Source organism: Gilbertella persicaria (assembly GCF_025201335.1).
Source record: "Gilbertella persicaria strain CBS 190.32 chromosome Unknown B0P05scaffold_2, whole genome shotgun sequence".
Taxonomy (NCBI): Eukaryota; Fungi; Mucoromycota; class Mucoromycetes; order Mucorales; family Choanephoraceae; genus Gilbertella; species Gilbertella persicaria.
Genome location: NW_026251963.1, coordinates 243,501 through 261,869, shown reverse-complemented (window position 1 = coordinate 261,869; position 18,369 = coordinate 243,501). Strand labels below are relative to the sequence as shown.

General features: G+C 36.4%; 7 protein-coding genes across 7 annotated transcripts; 1 reads left to right on the top strand and 6 right to left on the bottom strand.

The window, feature by feature from the left end:
* Window positions 1-753: 753 nt before the first annotated feature.
* B0P05DRAFT_522501 (uncharacterized protein) lies at window positions 754-1,878 on the top strand. Its single transcript, XM_051575975.1, has 4 exons — window positions 754-864; window positions 916-1,133; window positions 1,200-1,215; window positions 1,266-1,878. Exons 2-4 carry the CDS (start codon window positions 1,000-1,002, stop codon window positions 1,641-1,643), a joined length of 528 nt encoding a protein of 175 aa, XP_051439322.1. The 5' UTR covers window positions 754-864; window positions 916-999; the 3' UTR covers window positions 1,644-1,878.
* Window positions 1,879-4,305: 2,427 nt separating this feature from the next.
* B0P05DRAFT_522492 (phosphate:H+ symporter) lies at window positions 4,306-6,089 on the bottom strand. The gene is made up of 2 exons (XM_051575974.1): window positions 5,957-6,089; window positions 4,306-5,911 (listed from the first exon to the last, which is right to left on the bottom strand). The coding sequence occupies exons 1-2, from the start codon at window positions 6,059-6,061 to the stop codon at window positions 4,409-4,411; spliced, it is 1,608 nt and encodes a 535-aa protein (XP_051439321.1). The 5' UTR covers window positions 6,062-6,089; the 3' UTR covers window positions 4,306-4,408.
* Window positions 6,090-7,258: 1,169 nt separating this feature from the next.
* B0P05DRAFT_522489 (60S ribosomal protein L18ae) lies at window positions 7,259-8,351 on the bottom strand. Its single transcript, XM_051575973.1, has 4 exons — window positions 8,332-8,351; window positions 7,804-7,983; window positions 7,617-7,746; window positions 7,259-7,564 (listed from the first exon to the last, which is right to left on the bottom strand). Exons 1-4 carry the CDS (start codon window positions 8,338-8,340, stop codon window positions 7,356-7,358), a joined length of 528 nt encoding a protein of 175 aa, XP_051439320.1. The 5' UTR covers window positions 8,341-8,351; the 3' UTR covers window positions 7,259-7,355.
* Window positions 8,352-8,522: 171 nt separating this feature from the next.
* Window positions 8,523-9,098, bottom strand: B0P05DRAFT_567865 (uncharacterized protein; the record flags this gene model as incomplete). Its single annotated transcript, XM_051581162.1, has 1 exon — window positions 8,523-9,098. The coding sequence occupies one exon, from the start codon at window positions 9,096-9,098 to the stop codon at window positions 8,523-8,525; it is 576 nt and encodes a 191-aa protein (XP_051439319.1).
* Window positions 9,099-9,449: 351 nt separating this feature from the next.
* Window positions 9,450-11,251, bottom strand: B0P05DRAFT_461483 (uncharacterized protein; the record flags this gene model as incomplete). The annotated part of the gene is made up of 5 exons (XM_051574076.1): window positions 9,450-10,194; window positions 10,242-10,282; window positions 10,427-10,484; window positions 10,643-10,948; window positions 10,995-11,251. 5 exons carry the CDS (start codon window positions 11,249-11,251, stop codon window positions 9,450-9,452), a joined length of 1,407 nt encoding a protein of 468 aa, XP_051439318.1.
* Window positions 11,252-11,388: 137 nt separating this feature from the next.
* B0P05DRAFT_522483 (uncharacterized protein) lies at window positions 11,389-12,756 on the bottom strand. The gene is made up of 5 exons (XM_051575972.1): window positions 12,239-12,756; window positions 12,083-12,192; window positions 11,794-12,034; window positions 11,576-11,749; window positions 11,389-11,530 (listed from the first exon to the last, which is right to left on the bottom strand). The coding sequence occupies exons 1-5, from the start codon at window positions 12,576-12,578 to the stop codon at window positions 11,430-11,432; spliced, it is 966 nt and encodes a 321-aa protein (XP_051439317.1). The 5' UTR covers window positions 12,579-12,756; the 3' UTR covers window positions 11,389-11,429.
* A 592-nt stretch (window positions 12,757-13,348) lies between these two features.
* B0P05DRAFT_522477 (amino acid permease/ SLC12A domain-containing protein) lies at window positions 13,349-15,498 on the bottom strand. The gene is made up of 6 exons (XM_051575971.1): window positions 15,242-15,498; window positions 15,040-15,192; window positions 14,905-14,996; window positions 14,815-14,848; window positions 14,653-14,767; window positions 13,349-14,608 (listed from the first exon to the last, which is right to left on the bottom strand). Exons 1-6 carry the CDS (start codon window positions 15,485-15,487, stop codon window positions 13,605-13,607), a joined length of 1,644 nt encoding a protein of 547 aa, XP_051439316.1. The 5' UTR covers window positions 15,488-15,498; the 3' UTR covers window positions 13,349-13,604.
* Between the last annotated feature and the right edge of the window lie 2,871 nt (window positions 15,499-18,369).

Below are 18,369 nucleotides of genomic sequence, written 5' to 3'. Positions count from 1 at the left end.
GATACGATAATAAAGTATCCACCCCTGAATTAACATGTTTCAACATTTATTGGTTTTAATAACGAAAGCTTTTTGATATTCATCTTGTTTTTTGTTGAAAAAGATTGCGTCTCTATCGGAAAAGAGAAAATTCTTTTGTACCGATAAAGAACAAAAAAGAAAACTTCTCTCGGCATATCTGATCCATCAGTAAACATTTCACAAGCAAAATGATTGGTTAACGTGGATGTCATGATTTGATAATAAGATTGGTACCTGAAATCCCGCCTATTTTTTTATAATCGAGGCCACAAACTCCTGGAAAAAAGTCAATCATATTCTTCCTTTTAAACTCCCCTCACCATTTTCGAGTTTAAAAAAAAACGCCTTCATTCAGGTGAGAACCTCTAGTCTATGCAAGCTTCGGTAAAGAATTCTTAGCTTTCATTAAGGAGCTTCCAGCTAGCGCCTACTACAAGCTGCTAATCTGATACTGATATTTTAATTCACACTTTCATATGAACTAGAACACCTTGATCAATAGCCTTCTATGTAGAAAACGAGTCGAGTTTAGTACTGGCAACAGCAAGAAGTATTGCTATCCATCTCAAAGCTTTAATTCATTTGTAGTTGATAAATTACAGGTTTCTTTGTGATGATAAACAAACCCGTTTATTGTTTCAAATGTAGTCAATTGATAAAACACTTTTAATGTATAAATACTGTTTATTTCTTCTCTACTTATTTTTTTTCCTTTAATATTTCCCTCGATAGCTATTCTCAATACGGCAAGTCCCTAAAAATGGACATTTTTTGGAGTGGATAGAGTGTTTCTTTGAAACAATAACTGAAGAAGAATATGACTGCGAAGTTAATAGAAAGCGTGTAGGAAAAAAGTTACGGCGACTATTTTTTTTTTTAAAAAAAATTATATAGATGCCATTTTCTTCAACTCCCCCTTTTTTTTTCTTCTTTCAAATTATAAACAAAAAAAAATCAAAATAAAAAGAATCTGAAAAAATGCCTACAGTGCCTGCTACAACACATATATTAAAGAAAGTACGCTCAACAAGACCGAAAGTATTTCAATGTACTGGTTATGGAGATTGTCGAATGGTATTCACCCGTTCAGAACATTTAGCAAGACACACTCGGTAAGCATATACATTTGTACAATCATGAAGTCACCATGAACTAATCATTATAATTCTTTTGTTTAGTAAACATACAGGAGAGGTAAAATATACAATTATATCATTGAGCGTATCAACTCATATTTTCTATAGAAACCTTACTTGTGCATAATGCCTGGTTGCACTCGCAAGTTCAGTAGGTTCGATAATATGATGCAACATACGCAAACTCATAAATTGGCGCGTACCAAGACAAAGGGGTCCAAATATGAGCCAGAAAGTACACCGGAATTCGCCTCTTTGAATGACTCAAGCGATGAAGGATCACAAAAATGTGAAAAGATGTCGTTGAGTCAATTATGCCAAACATCTATTTCTTCACCACCATTACTCAAAGAACTTCATTTGACTCAAGATGAATTTGAAGCTTTACAAGGATTTGGAAGATTTAAACACACGCCAATCTTCATCGATTCTTTTCGAGATTTAGCCTCTGTTGTTTACATTGAGCCTAATCCAATTCGAAACTAGTCAGCTCTTTTTTTTTTTGCCTTTTTACTTTGACAGTAAAGGAAATTTCAACACATCCATACGCATTTTCTCACCCATGCTACGCACCTATGAAACTTTGTTTCCTCATACAAAAACCCCTTGGAGGGCTATATGATTCATTTTTCACATAACTACATTCAATACTTTTTTCTCTTTTCATTTGTAATCTTTTAATAAAAAAATTTTCCTGTCATTATGATATATCTAAAAAAAATTTTTTTTTTTCTTTTCATGATCCAGACCCCGAACAATGTACATCTTTGTCACTTATGAAAATTACAATCCCATCATGAAAAAGTCGCATCTTATTGTTTTCGTAAAAACAAGATCTTTTTGCCATTTGTAGTAACTGTCGTTTTTTTTTTTTTTTTTTTTTTGTTCCTGAATTTAATTGTATCAAAACAATGCGTTCATTTACCGCTCACGTTATTTAGCACACACAAAAAAGGTTCCAAGAAAATGATTAAATCACCGACTAAAAAACCCTAAAAATGCATTGATAATTTTCAATGACGTTTCGGACTTGTTCTTTTTCAGAGCTTCTTTATAGTTTACCCCTGAATTATTTTAAATTTCATTCGCCATTGAAAAATAGAAAATGAAATTCTAACGTCATTTAGCGTGTGCATCAAGAGGAGATAGAAACATTGTTTTTTGGACCTGCTAAACAAAGAAATTTGCTGTGCACCTACACTCGATATCATATGAGCCATTCTTTTCTATCGTGCTATAAAACACTCGATTGTCCTCCCGCCACCTTTCCCTCTGTCAAGGTCTAGTTCCTGGAAGAAAGACGGCTGATCTATATACTCTAGACTACGGCTCTTTTAGTGCACGTACATATCTTTTGAACTTTAATTGCTGCTTTTGATGTTACTGCTACACGAATAAGCTGCCCCTTCCGCTCCTCCCCTTTCTTTCTCTTTTTGGTTTACCTACACACCTAAAAGAAAAGTTTCAGGCAGACATTATTTTGCAAGGCCAATGCTTTTTTATTTTCATTAAATAAATGATTTTTGCTACAAATGCAATGCAAAGAAATAGATCTAAGCCAATATACATTTAGAATTAATTCGAAAAAAAATTCATTTCAACTACTCCGTTATCGTGGTTACGCAAATCGTCATGACACCGTGATTTTTACGTACAGTCAATCGAACGATTTTGTCATGTTGTAACAAACAACAAAGAAATACAATAATTTACTTACCTAGTAGGCAACAAGTTAATTGACTAAAGTTTCATGTGCCAAGGTTTTCCCTTGATCACTCAAAAGCATTAAGATTGATTCCCAATGGCGATGTGAGGTTGCTCCTCATTTCTGCTCATAATAGTTGTATGTGAATAGTTCGATTTCGATGATTATTTTTTTATTTTCGGATACAAACGTCTGCATATATACTAAGGCAATTTATACTATCTATACATTATCAAAGGTACAAATGATAAGGTTAATATTTCTTATGCATGAATTTCTTCCAGGGGCGCAGTTGTGAACCTAAAACAGAGAGAATGAGGAGGCGGAATGAACAATTTACTCGTGTAGCAGTAACATCAAAAGATATGTACGTGCACTAAAAGAGCCGTAGTCTAGAGTATATAGATCAGCCGTCTTTCTTCCAGGAACTAGACCTTGACAGAGGGAAAGGTGGCGGGAGGACAATCGAGTGTTTTATAGCACGATAGAAAAGAATGGCTCATATGATATCGAGTGTAGGTGCACAGCAAATTTCTTTGTTTAGCAGGCCTAAAGAGGAAATCTAAACGTGGTGGGGCCCTTAGGATATTAAGAGCCATTTTATGATGATTGGATAGACCCATGTATTCGTGTTACATCTTACATCTTACAATCTGTAATTGACAACTCATTACATGAAAGAAAGTGGATATATTGTCTTACAAAACATTCATTAACAGAAAACATTTAATTGTAAAATAAATGAATACAAAGTCTTTTTATTTTAGATTCTACAGGTATATTTCAGATTAAAAGTGATACAGTAACAACTTAAAAAGAAGAGCACAGTTTGAAGAAGGCTTGAAGCATAAATAAAAAAAAGTACTAAAGACTTTCTGCTATGCTAAATATACTAAAGTAGTCGCTCCTATAGAACAAGCTTTTTCTTTTGCCAATTAATGAGTCATCCGTTACTTATTAGTTTCTTGAAATGCTGATTTCCAATATATTCAACTATTTAAATATCTCTAATCAGCATATGAAAAAAACGTTTACTTCTCTTGACCCACTTCCTTTTGTTGCTTCATCCTTAACCACAGTTCATTTTTGACTTTGATTCAAAAAATCATCTTGTTTCTATTTGTGAATAGAATAGTGTACTAAGCTGTCCAACAAATCTCTCCTTAGCTTCTTTAAAAGACAACTTGTTTATAAATAGTAGAAGTTACACTTCTGAGGATGACACTTCTTTCCATCTTTGGGTTAATTTTCCTCTTGATACGAATCTCTACTCTATTTAATATCATGAATATATTGCAACATTTGAGTAGCAGAGACCATGTACCTAGATAATGAAAAAGAGAAATAAAGGACATATCATAGAACTGCAATTCTGACAACGATAACTCTGGTATATAGACCGTTTAATACTGCCAAGTTGAATAAAGTATCTTATTTTTTTTTACCGGTACAAAGGATATAAAAGATTTATTTTATTAAGGTTTTGTAAAATGGAAAATATTAAAATGTAAAGAGATAATTTATAAATGATTTTAAAAGTATTAAGTTAATAAGTTCCCTTGATTTGTTCGCTAACATTGGCTTCTTTGGGAGGAAGTTCACCAGATAATTCTTCCAAGGATTTGCCCTTAGTTTCAGGAATCAATAAGGATGATGCGAGACCAGTCAACATGAAAAGGGCGAAGATTTCCAACAAGTGGTCGATCCAAGCATTAGAACCACCAATATCTTTCAAAAGGCCAAAACCGACTTGGGCAATGATAGAGCCAACCTTACCAGAGGCGGCAGAGATACCGTGAGCAGTTGATCTGTAACGAGTAGGGAAACATTCACCAGGAACAATGAAAGTAGTTGTGTTGGGACCAAAATTGAAGAACAATTGAGTGATGGTGTACAAGACAATGAAGAGAGCATAAGAGGTTTCTAAAATCTTGTGGTAACCAAAACCAAGAATGACAAACATGATTGTAAGCATAGCGAAACCCATGATTTGAATGGTTTTACGACCGAGCTTATCGATAGTGAAGACAGAAATCCAGTAACCAGGAACAGAACCAAGCAAATTGATAATGATGTTACCAACACAGACACGAAAAATAGCTTGGTAAGCATCAGAACCACCACCGAAACCAATGTTGGACAAGATGATAGAGTTGTTCAAACCAAGACCGTACCAGGCAACATCAAGAGCGAACCAAGAGTAAGCAGTACCAATCAAGATTTTGGCGTTTTCCCACTTGCCAAAGTGTCTGCAGAAATCAGACCAAGAAGCCTTGGGAGAGGCTTCAGTACGGGCAATAGCAATGTTGTCGGTGTAGTCACCAGCAGAAGCACCATTTTCGATAAAGGCCTTGGCATCTCGAATACCCTTTTCAACCTTTTGTTCAATGTCAATAGTGAAGCGAGGAGTTTCAGGGATAGTCAAACGGTAGTAAAGAGCACATAAACCGGGAATGGCACCAACACCAATAACAATACGCCAAACGTAGTCCAACTTGGTTTGATCGTCCTTGATGGCGTTTTGGAAAGCAGCAGTAGCGATCAAGCCAACAATACCAGCGGTCAATTGACCAATACCTTGCATGGCAAAGACAGCAGCCATCATGGCACCACGGCGTTTAGTAGTAGCAAATTCAGAAGTAATAACAGAAGAGAGAGGATAGTCACCACCAATACCAATACCGACAATCACACGCCAGAAGGTAATGACACCCCAGAAGGAAGCAGCAGGACCATTACCAGCAAGAGCTTGGCCGACAGTACCAATGATAATAATCATCAATTCAACACCATACATTCTCTTACGACCAACACGATCAGCAAGATAACCGAAACCAAGCTGACCAATGACAGTACCAACAGAACAAGAGACTTTGATGGCAGTATCTACATTGTAAGGGGTCTTATTGCCGTTGCTTTGGAAGTAAACCCAGCCAATCATGGAAGAAACCAAATTGATGGCAAAGATATCATAAGCATCAGTAAAGAAACCAATACCAGAGACAATACAAGCACGAATATGGAACCAGCCAAACTTGGCATTGTCAATCTGAAAAGAATAAGTAAATTGTGTCGATCACTATTAGTGTCATACCTCTTCTAAAGTAAGACGACGGCGCTCAAGAGCATCTAAAGCAAGTTGGTCGTGGCTAGCAGCCTCTTCCATATTAATGGTTTTATGTTCTGTATCAAAAGACATAAGAACAAGGATTAAGATGAAAAAGTGATGGGTAAATATGAGATGTTTGTATTCTATATATTTATACTTTTTTTTATATATACACAACAGGTTGTACAAATGTCTTTGGTGTGATTTGATATGCCATGCTTCCTCTAAAAAAACAGCCAATCGTTTGAAGCATGTGGTGTAGTTTATTGTTGATGTAAAAAGAAGGCGTATACAGAGCAAAACGAATGAGAGATCATGAGTAAGTTAAGGTGTCACAAACATGAATAGATCTAGCCAATCATAGTCAACATCAAGTCCACGCTTGGTTTTGTTTTGGTGTCTTTGTTGACTCATTGCATCGTGAAGCTTCTTTACATTCTATTTTGCTTTTTTGTCAAATGATTTCTTGTTACCAAAATCATAAAAAGATTCAAATAAATAGAAATTACCTACTTTTAAAGACATTTTCCTACAAACAGTAAAACGAAGATCAATAGAACAATGAGAAAAGACCTTTAGATCTGACAACGACCTAAAAGAACTATTTTCCTAAAAAAGTGCTATTTTATAAAGTTGTTTCTTATTGACAAAAAAGAAAACGGAACTCTTCGCGCTATAAAACCACATGTTAAAATTCTTTGGTTTATGAACACTGTTAATTCGCATTTGGTTCAATAATTTCGATCTTGTAGGCCAGAAAGTGCCTTTTTTGTCCTTTTTGATAGTATATCGCTTTATTTGTTGATGGGATTTGCTCTGTTGTAGCATAGACCATGCCTCTTTTTTTGTATACGTACAAATAAGTTACACAACCAAAATACCATATTTAGAACAATTCTAGCGCAGTTATTTCATTGCACAGACCTACTATAATACTGCATTTGAAGGCGTTGTTGCTTCTTACTTGATTATTTGTTTGTTTACAAAACAAACTCAATTTCAAAAAAAAAATAAAAGTCTTTCAAACATGCCATACAGTCATTGGTATGATTTCTATGACCCTGATAATTGTATTTTTATGGTTCACTAGTCATACAACTAAGAAGTTGCTTACTTTTGCCATTTCTGAGCATGCACAACTTTTTAAATAAGCACACGTATAAGTGGGTATACAGTACCCATCTTAATGAGGTCAACAGAATCAACACATTTTGGTAATTTTCCTGTATGACATCCATGAGTGTCACAACTCAAGATAAATTTTTCCTTTTCTTTTTACATACAACATTACGAGATACTTCAAGTGTTTCTTTGTTTTTTTTTTATTTATCTTGCAATCCAACACCTCAAAAGTGCAAAAAAGCAATGAAAACTGTTACACTGTTTAGTAGAAAGTGGTAGGACGCTTAGCAACGAAGAGAGCACGGTGCTTCTTGTCGACGTTGGCAATACGGTGAGGCAAGGGGAAGCTGAGCTTGGGGGTCAAGAGTTGCTTGATGTATTGACGACGGACATCAGCGTTGTTAACTTCGGCAACACGAATGATTTGAACAGATCTGAAACGAGCACGGTGACGAGCAGCCATGTCTTGGTCTATATAAAGCATGTAAGCTACACCTTCCTTTATATCCATCTCTCAACTTACAGCATTGTTCAACTGCTTCAACACGACGCAAGGCACGGTATTCTTTGTACATGTTGTGAGTACCGGAACGAGAATCGTAACGGATCCAGATACCGAAGTTCTTGATTTGTTCAGGACGCTTTTCGTGAATCTACAGAATGTATGTGAGTATCAATGCAACGCCTGTACTTTTTAGTCAGATACATACGACGTTGACAGAAACAATTTCACCAGCGGCCTTCTTGACCTTACGAAGCTTCTTCAAAAAGTACCAGAAACGGGACTTAGCGACAACAACGTTGGGGGCGAAAATGCGCATACGGAAGAGCTTGGGAGCGGCTTCCTGAGCGGAGGGGAGCTTGCGTCCAACCACCTGATATTCGGTGTACTATAGATGATTGAGTCTCTCTTATTCTCATTTTTATGCAAGCTGATTCAATAAAAGACGCGGAAATTGGAAGAGACATAATTTTGAAATATGTCGTATCTGAGTTCATCATATTTATCTTTTCATGAATGTTGATAGTAAACCATACTATCTGCTAGTGATGTTGTTGAATGATGAGATGGATGGATGTAAGTGGGTGGGTGGATGGATGGATGGAGATGTATACATCCATTTTGTATCATTGTCTTTTTTGTTTTTTGTTGTTGTTGTTGTATACTGTTATGTGTCTCAACCAATATCCACTTTTCTTCGATTGAATCACCTATGATTTTGTGCTCTTCAACTTACTCTAGCCATGTGCCTTGAAGGAAAGAAAGGAGGATTCTCGTATACACATCTCGCACTCTCTGATGACAGGCTTACCGGATCCACTTTGCGGCAATAGAATTAATCTCTCACTATAGACCAATCATTTCTCTATATTTCCGGATCATGTCCGGTCATTTAAGACATGCCATATATATATATATATATATTTATTATTCATTACGACAATCATGGAAGATTCTTTGTGAACCTCCTCTAGGATGATAGTATTCATATTCTTCATAGTCTTCATAATTGTCCTCTTCGTCAAAGTCCTTGTCTTTTTCAATGACCCAGCGGAACTTTTCATCGCTAAGCTTCACATAATTAAACTTGTCACAATCATCAGCATACTCATTGCCAATGCCCAAATACAGACCACCCACAGTAGAAATAGTAAAATCAAGATTGAGCTTGTAAATATTGTTATCATAACCAGTGCAACTTTGAGATTCGGGTCTTTCTTGACCACCGAGACAATAGCCTTTATAGTCACCATCCGTAATATATAAATGACAGTAGCCTTCATCTGTGCATCCTGTCAATTTAAAGTGAACGCCTTCACCCGAACTTTGAACTTTCAAATACTTGTCATAAGTCTCACTACATTTTCCTCCAAAAAATGGCTTCTTGTCATACTTGAAACCTAAAAGACCTGAAGTAGAAGGACTGCGAACTTGGAAACGAGCTGATGCTGAGCAAATGCCAGCAAGAGTCAAGGCAGATAATATGAGATTGGAGAAAAGCATGTTGATAAATAAATATATAAAAAAACACCTTTGCTTCAGATTGTATTTATAGTCAAGTTATAGCGAGGGTTTCGTAATGATGATTCGCATGAAAGTAATTTTTATTGGCTATACTGTCTTTTTCTCACGTATAGAATCTGTATATCGTACACACTATAAATGACGCCATGGATACTTAATCCCTCCCTCCACACATGATTTATTAAGATGTACAAAAGTTGATGACTGCAGCAGGCGCAATTCTAAATTCGCCATTCAAGACACTGTTTGATCTCGATAAAAGGTAAGCATACAAGTCCTTTAATGTCTTTGCATTCTATAGAATAGTGTGAATATCATAGTAAGGCTAGCCTACTTTACCTTGTCATCCTTGAAACCATGTGTCACAATAATATCGGCCCATTCGACCAGAATAGCGACTTGTGGGCCTAGTTTCAAGAGGACTTTAGGATCCATAAAGAATTCTGCCAAAAAGCGAATCATTTGTTCATGTATACGGCCATCCCAAGCAACTACTTTCAGCAAGAAACCTTCCATAATAACTTGTCTCCATTGCACTTCTGCTACACAGTTGATTAAATAACGTTTGATGATCATGTCAATCATGGTCTTGACAAAACTCAGATAGGTTTGTCGATAAATAGTAACATCCTCCTCTAGATCAGTAGGCCATGTTTGAAGCAGCAAGGGTAAGCATCGATGCAGTGTTCCAATATCGCCTTCAAATACACGTTCCACTAAATAATGCACAAACACTTTGCGAGCAATGTCTGTACGCTTTAATAAAGATAGAATGACATTGGATGTCTTTTCAGCCATAGGGTGTGTTCGATCGTGTCCTTCTTCCAGCATGACTTTGCAAATGGCATTCCAAAAGTTCTCTTTTAAGTCCTTATCTAGTTTGGGAACCTTTGCGTTGTTGGCTACTGCTTTAGGTGCATTTTCAGCCAGGTTGAGTAATTTGGCATTGTAGTTTGTAAGTTCTTCTAAATTGTCTCGTTGTAAATTATTCTCGACATTGTTTCTTAGCCATTTAATGATGGTGGATGCTAAAAAGTTCGAAATCATAGGGTCCATCAACACCATAGCAAAATCACTACAAAACATGGATTGAGTAACATGAAAAGAACCATGTTGCCTTACGCATAAAGTGGTGAACCATTTCTGACATTGTCAAAGCATTCCTTGATTTTTTCAATGATTGTCTCATCCATATTTTGGTTGCGAACACAGCTATCTAATGACCAAATAAGTTGATGACATCGATCAATATCTAGAATCTAAAGAAGAGAAAAATCAACATTGACTAACCAACATCCACAATATACCTGAAGGCTTTCCATATCATGAAAATTCATCAATACATCTACACGCAAAGAACACAGGCTAGAATAAGGTGTAGCCTCAAATACAACACGGATCATATCAATAAACATGCGATAGATTTGAGGATCTTTGCCAATTGTACTCATGACTTTATGAACAATAGGATGTGTTCGTCTAGGCAAGGCGGAATAAGCATAGGATGGTAACACGCAACGTACCTTTCTTCAATCATTTCTTGATAACTGTCAGGCTTTAAATTAAGTGCTAGTAACTGCAGAGATTCATCATGATGATAATCATTCAATAAAGAAATCATAGTCTGTTGAAAAAATGATTCATCTTGCTTCCAAACACGCTGTTTGATATTCATAGGACAGTTGTCAAATACAGTCATATCACTCTTGAGCTTCTCAATGATGTCTTCTTCAATGTGTCTTTCAAATTTCTTTAAAAGTGCCATAGGAATAGGCTGCATAAGTGGGATGTGAATATAAGGAAACGTTTTGTTGAATAAATCATAAAAACTATCGATATTAAAAACACTTGTCACTCGCAAATTTTGGGACCTACTTTTCGAGTTGAAAACTAGGTTTCTCGATATGCTCAACAATAGCCTTATTGAGGGCATTTAAGCAAGCACTATGAATTTCCAAGCGGCTACAACCGCACAAGTCAAGCAAGGGATACATATCGTCGATACCGACAAGATCAAGTCCATAGTCTCTTTGAATAGCTCGAATAGCCTCTAAAGGGTCTCCTGACTGTGACAATAGTGTTCTTATCTCTTCTTCTACAGGACCAATAAGCTGCTTTTTGTTTCCAGACATAGTATATGAATTGCAGGGAAAAAAAAAGGTTCGCGTCTATCCATTCGCGAAAAAGGTTGAGTGGCAAAAGAATGTGACGGTTTCTTCTTTAATTTATGCATCTGAAAGACTCTCCTACAAGCGTTTCTTTAAGCAAATGGGTATCATAAATATTTAGTTTTATTTTGAACAAAAAAGCTTAAAAGAACTGTAAAGGGTATGATGCAGAATGAAACATTTGCTGTCTAAGTCTAACTTTATGAACGAGTCTACAATATTCTGGTTCATGCTCTATTTTTTCTATTAACTAATATTAATTCAAATAATGCCAGTTTGATGATTTACCTATCGATAGTATTCGACTGTCTTTATGTAAACCATAAATGCGTTCTATATACCAGCGTGTTATGTTTGCAATCAATTCAAAATCTTGTCCCAAACAAAGTGTTGGATCTAAAGTGCCATCTAATCTTAAAAGCTTATCATTTGTCAGTGGACCAGGCGATTGAGACGTTTTTCCTGATAAAATATCAATAAGGCATTTTTTTTTTTTGAAAAATTACCAGAAATGAAATCCAACCAAGAACAAAACCAATTCCTTTCAATGATATGCGGTGTTGGCTGACTTGATTGATAACGGAGTAAATGTGATTCGACAAACTGACGACCACGAATGACCAATGTACGTAAATCTGTAGAATCCGTGCTTGAAATCATCGTCAAGTCCTCCACAAAGCGGTTCATGATATACTTTTCTGATCTCAGTCCCGGTCTGTCCTTGTCAGAAAACGCATCAAGTCCAATCTAGTGTGTGTGTATAAATGAAATGAATACATCACATCAAAGACTTACTGTTTTACGACAAGAGTTGCACCATATGTCCAAAGTGTGTAACCTGGTTAATTTTAGTACAAGAGCATGCTTTGTTTGACCATAGTGTTCATGGCAAGTATCGGAACTTCCTACATGGATATTAATATAGGCATCGTCTATTTGCCAATAACTTACCATAGAAATCGCAAGATGGGTGTAAGCACATTACATGGTTATTTGCTGATTGAAGATGTGTCCAGAGCAACCGTTTCTTTTTTTGCACAGATTGTAAGATAGAATAGTCCAAATGAGAACACATTTTGTCCAATGTACCAGAGCTATAAAGAGCTTTCCAAGTTGTATCAGGAGCACAATAATGAATGCCATGTATGCGACAAATATCAGACCAAAAGCTGTCTTGACAGGCTCGTTGGTATAGAAAAATATTGGATTGAACAAACGACTCTATGTCAATTGTACTTAAGTTGGCAATAATCAAAGTCAACACTTCGTAAGGTAAATCAAATATCTGCATTATGTTAAATTATAGGAGAGGGAGGAAAGAAGCGAAAACACAAGTTCTTTTATAATGTCTGTTATCTAATCAATATCACTATTCATTTAATTAGTGTAAATGCAAAATAATAAGGTGATCCTTCGGAATCGATACGCAATTTCTTTTATGCGCTATCGACAAGTTTCATTTATGATAGGCCGTGTTTTGCAAGTCAGCTGTTATTGTGACCTGTTTGCTATGATTATCGAAAGCCGTTTTGTCATAAATACGTGCGACAAATGAATTGCATTCAGAAAATAACGTCTCAATTATGACTGTGACTTACATGATATCTCCTTTTTTTTAAGGAAGAAAGCTTATCTGCTTTAACATACCATAAGCGTATTGAGCATCAAAGTCATTTTGACTATACTGAATCGAGTTGCATTCATTGAATTTAAATTTATCCATGCATGGCAAGTTTTGAATGAATTGAGGAAAAAAAAAGTTAAAGAGATAATTTTTATGTGTAAAATGTATTTGGTAAACATGTTGATCAGCAATCACTTGAAGAAGTAACAACAGCTTTTTAACATATAAAAAAAAAACCAAACCAAAGCCTTACCTTGAAGTGTTCGCTTGCGAGTAAGATTATTTGATAGATTTTTTTTTGGAATGATAATCAAGAATCGCGAAGCATTCATGATCAATGACATATGCAAGCTTGTTCATCAATCAAATAAACAAAAACGCATTATCCATACCTACGGTCACTTTAGTTTATCCATTTCATTCATTATAGAGTTGATCTGCAGAAAAGAAAAGATTTATTATAGTAATGTAGTGAAATGATCTAAGTTTTATAATGCATATATTTACAATTATGACACAAGTTAGTTGTGGAAAGCGTCTCTCCAAGACTTCATGTTGGAAGGAATACGCTTCCAAGTACTAGGTTTAAACATACTGACGCCTTCAAGAGGATCTGATTTTTTGCCTTCATCTGACTCTAATGAATGTCTATAGATGTGTAAATAACATAAGCATATAGCTCCAAACAATAACTTACTCAATGTTTTCACGACCGGTAATCAAGTCGACTTCCATCAAAGGAATAACCTTGGATTTCCTGATGAGCTTGTATCCCAAATAAAACACTATCACGACAGGGACACCAATATAAGCAGCAATAATGTCAGAAGCAACTACAGGAGTTGCAGACCAAGCACTGTAGCCTTGACCGACAATGACAAACAAACAAACAAAGAAGGCAAAGATAGGACCCAAGGGGAAAAGTCTGGCTTTGAAGGGAAGATCAGACACTTTGTATCCTTGAGCAACATAAGCACGACGGAATCGCCAATGAGCAGCAGCAATACCCAACCAAGCAATGAAGCCAGCAATACCTGAAATATTCATCAGCCAGTTGTAGACCACACCATTGCCGAAAAGAGAGGTCAAGAAAGCAAGCATGCCAACAGCAGCAGTCAAAAGAACACAGTAGATGGGAATACCATTCTTGGTGATCTTTCTAAAGACCTTGGGGGCTTTACCTTCATTGGCCAAATCTAAAAGGGTACGACTAGAAGCATACAATCCTGAGTTACCAGCAGATAAAACAGTGGTCAAGATAACAGCGTTCATGAGATGAGCAGCAGGGGGGATACCGGCCCTGACAAAGACGAGAGTAAAAGGAGAGACGGAAATATCAGAAACATCACTTCTCAAAAGACTAGGATCATCGTAAGGAATAATCAAACCAATCATCAAGATGGAAAGAATATAGAACAAAATGATACGCCAAAAGACTTGCTTGATGGCTCTAGGGACGTTCTTACGAGGGTTTTCACTTTCACCAGCAGCAACACCAATCAATTCTGTGCCTTGGAAAGAGAAACCTGCAGTTAAGAAGGTAGTCAAGACACCTAAGCCTTGAACACCACCGTAATTGAAAGTAGAGACACCATAATAAACACCACCCAAAACTGCAGTATCAACAAGAATACCGAGAATAATGAATACAATGACAGTCAATACCTTGATCAAGGCAAACCAATATTCGGCCTCACCTAAAAAAAATTAGAAAAAAAAAGATTCCATTTTCGATATTTACCATAACCCTTGACAGAAAATAAGTTTAATGCCAAGATAATGACAAGGAAACAAATGGACCAAACATAACCGGGAACCCAAGGTGCCCAATAAGCCATCACCATGGAACCAGCAGTCTATCGAGATGTAAGATATGCAAATTTTAAATCTTTCTGATTCTTACCAATTCGACAGCAACAGTGACAGCCCAGTTGTACCTAACAAAAAAAAATCTGTCAACAACTATTCTAGTTACAATCATGAAGTTCATTACCAATAATTCCAACCCAAAGCAAAACCAAGAGCAGGGTCAATAAATCTACCTGCGTAATTGTTGAAACTGCCTGAAATAGGAAGAAATGTAGCCTATAAAGTGTAAGTTATATGTCGTCTTTTTCTTATGTCTTACCATTTCACCAAGACATTCCATCATGAAAAAGACCATGATACCAATTAATGCGTAGGCGATCAAAGCACCACCAGGACCTGCTTCGGACACTGATGAGCCGGATGCTAAAAAAAGACCTGTACCGATTGTACCACCCAATGAAATCATTGTCAACTACAGAAAAACATTAATGAGATTGTGTGCAAATAGCATTTATAGTTACATGTCGAGCTTTTAATCCTCGTTGTAATTGAGGCTTGTCGTCTATGATATCTCCAATAGAACCTGATTGACCTCGACTGTAAACTCTGTCTACATCTTCAGCATATTCAGCGCCTTTGTGTTCGGAAGATGAAGAGCGCGATCGCATAGCTTTGCCAACGTCGTTCATATCAATTTCTTCCACCACTTCAATCCTATTATTGTTTTGCTCTTCTGCTGATTTGTTTTTTCTTCTTCCGTTAAACATGGTACAAAAAGATATAGAAATACAAAAGAAGAAAAAAAAGAAAAGAAAAGAAAAAAATTGAATTTTACTACAGCAAATGAAAAAAAATTTTCCTTTCATTTCTCAATTAAGTTAAAATGCATAGATTATCAGTAATTCATGTCCGAAACTAACCAAAGTAAAAACAAGAGAAAAGAATAAAAGCTTATTGGTGACAATGGTAACGACCACAGATTAAGTTAAAGTTTATCTGTGCTTTTTTTTTATCTCTATTGTTCATTTATGCTACATGTTGCCTCACTTTTTCTTGTAAACACAAATCAACATCACTTGGCATCATTTTATCCTGAGTTTCTATTCGTTCATTCCATCAGTAGCGGAGTTTTAACTTTTTTTTCCTACACGTTTACAGCAACAACAGAGGGCCCTTTTCATGATCTTTGTACAACGGATGATATGTTTGGTAAACATCAAAAGTTATTCTCACGGTCCTGAAAAGGAATAAAAGCTTCAAGGGATAACTTGTACCTGGTTTTTCTCGGAAAATTACATTCTCTTGTTGTCTTTATCAATTTGACAAGCAAAAGAAAATGTCTTTATGACTTGAGTTTCTCCGCCAGAACAATCTTTTATTAAGAGACTTGTGGGACATCGCAATAAATTGCTTGACAGCACTACAAAAACATTTAGTCATTGAAGAAAAAGAAACGCTAATATGCAAACCAAGTCTAACTCAAGAAGCGATGGCTACTTTATGCAGCAAATTATAACTTCGATTATTATGTAGACTTGTTTAAGCGCATGCTTTTTTATACAGTAGGTTTCGTCTTGATAAAAATGTCAAGTGCTTGCATCTAGAGGCTCTTCAGACTACCAAAATTAGTGAAAAGCTACTCTTAAGATAGATATTACTCTCAGCTGTAATCATGCTCGCTTTTTTTCTAGGTACTTTTTCATCTTAGCCAAGCGTCGGGTTTTTAATGCGATTTGAATTTCTCAAGTTCATTTTTTGTTCAAGACAAAACTTACATCAAACAATCGTCCAAAAGTTAATAAAATCAAAGAGATATCAGAGAGCTTTATAGACAAAGTTTGCACTTCCTAGCAAAACGTATTCAATGATGTAAGAAAGTTGGTATGCTTATTATCAGGATTTCGAGCAATCCTTCAAAAACCTGTTTTTAGCATTTCTAGTTCTAGCGTACATTTTTCATTCTGTTCTTATAGATACAATACTTTCATCGTATTTTACAGGCTCATACGAGTATTTCTTACCCAAGATACTTCATAAAAAAATCGTTATATCTCTCGCAAATCGTATTTTCATGAAAAATGAAGAAACCCCTCGAGGTACTCAATCGTTCACCATGCACATTACTGAACCGTGCAAAGCGCCACTCTCTAAACCTTGGATATCGTTGGAATCCATTAACATGTGTGATTGTTACCGGTCTCTCTGCTCCTAGTCAGCCATACTCGATCTATGATACGCCAATACCAATAGCATCTTCTTTCGAATATTTGGGAATCCCGTTCAATACCAAGGCTCAAGTTGATGTTTCCCTTCTGATTCGTCAAAATGTAAAGTCTGCTCTTTCAGCTATGCGTGCTGGGTTTTCTTCTCTAGGATTCTTCAAACAAATCCGCGTCTCTAGACTGACCGCTGCTCGTCTCTACAGTACCTTCATCCGTCCAAAATTGGAGTATGGTATCTGCCTCGGCCTTTATCAAAAATCTGATTTTGCAAATTTAGAACATGCACAAGATACTTGCCTACGACTCTGTATCAATAGCCACACAAAAGGAACAATCGGATTGTTTAAACTGATGGCAAACCTTCCCTCCTTAGCTGAACGCAAAGAACACCTTGTCTTTAAGATGATGATCCGCTTTGAAACGCTCCCAGAAGACACACTGATAATGCAAATAATGGAACGCATTGATACTTATCCCTTTGCTCGGTAAATGCAGATCTTTCTCTGGCTACAAATATCAAACAAGAATCACATCTGGTTGCATCTCAGCGATAGCTATAATACGCTTTCCGACTGGATTCAAGCCAATGGAAACGCCAAAAAGCAACTCTTGGGACTTCTTCAGCGTAATCTGGATGCTCTCCGTGCACAAGCAAATGTCCTCATCCTTCTTTCTGCTTGTAGGTCCTTTGTTGGTCTGATTGACCCCATCTTGCTGTTGCCTATGTCAATCTATGACCGTCAAAGAATTCTTCGTTGGCGTCTTGGGTGGACTCCAAAGTACACCTCTACCTGCTCATGTGGTACATCACCTATTAGCCGAAGACATGTACTCCGTTGCATGCGCTTGCGATTACCAGCGGATATACAGCTTAACCCAATTGATTATGTCCTGAATCAATTGCCTAAAATACCACGTCCACCGTGTTTACAAGCCCAAAGACTTGACCGCTACACACGATGGTCAAATTGGTGGCCAACCATTTGTCGACTCTTGCTTGAAATTGAACTCGTGGATCTTCCCGACAAAACTTTCTCAAACAAAGAAAAAGATACCTCTGGTATGACTTTCCTCCTTTGGCTAATACCCTCGCTTTATTCAGTACAGATAAGCAGCTGATTCTCTCCTTCATCCGGTCACGTTTCTACGCCTATTATGCATCTTTTTTTTTCCTATTTTTCCTATTTTTCCTATTTTTTCTTTTTTATCTTTTACACTATAGTACTTCATCGTCTATGTTTCCTGTCCTTTTTTCTATATTTTTTTTTTTTTTTTTTTTTTTGCACTCTCCTCTCTCTGAACTGATGTTTAGGCATTTACCCTATAGGGCCCAGTCTTCATAACCATATAAATAAAACATAAACTTTTTACCGAGGTACTCGAAATGACTTTTTCAAAATTTGTTATTTTTTTGCATGAAATGTCTT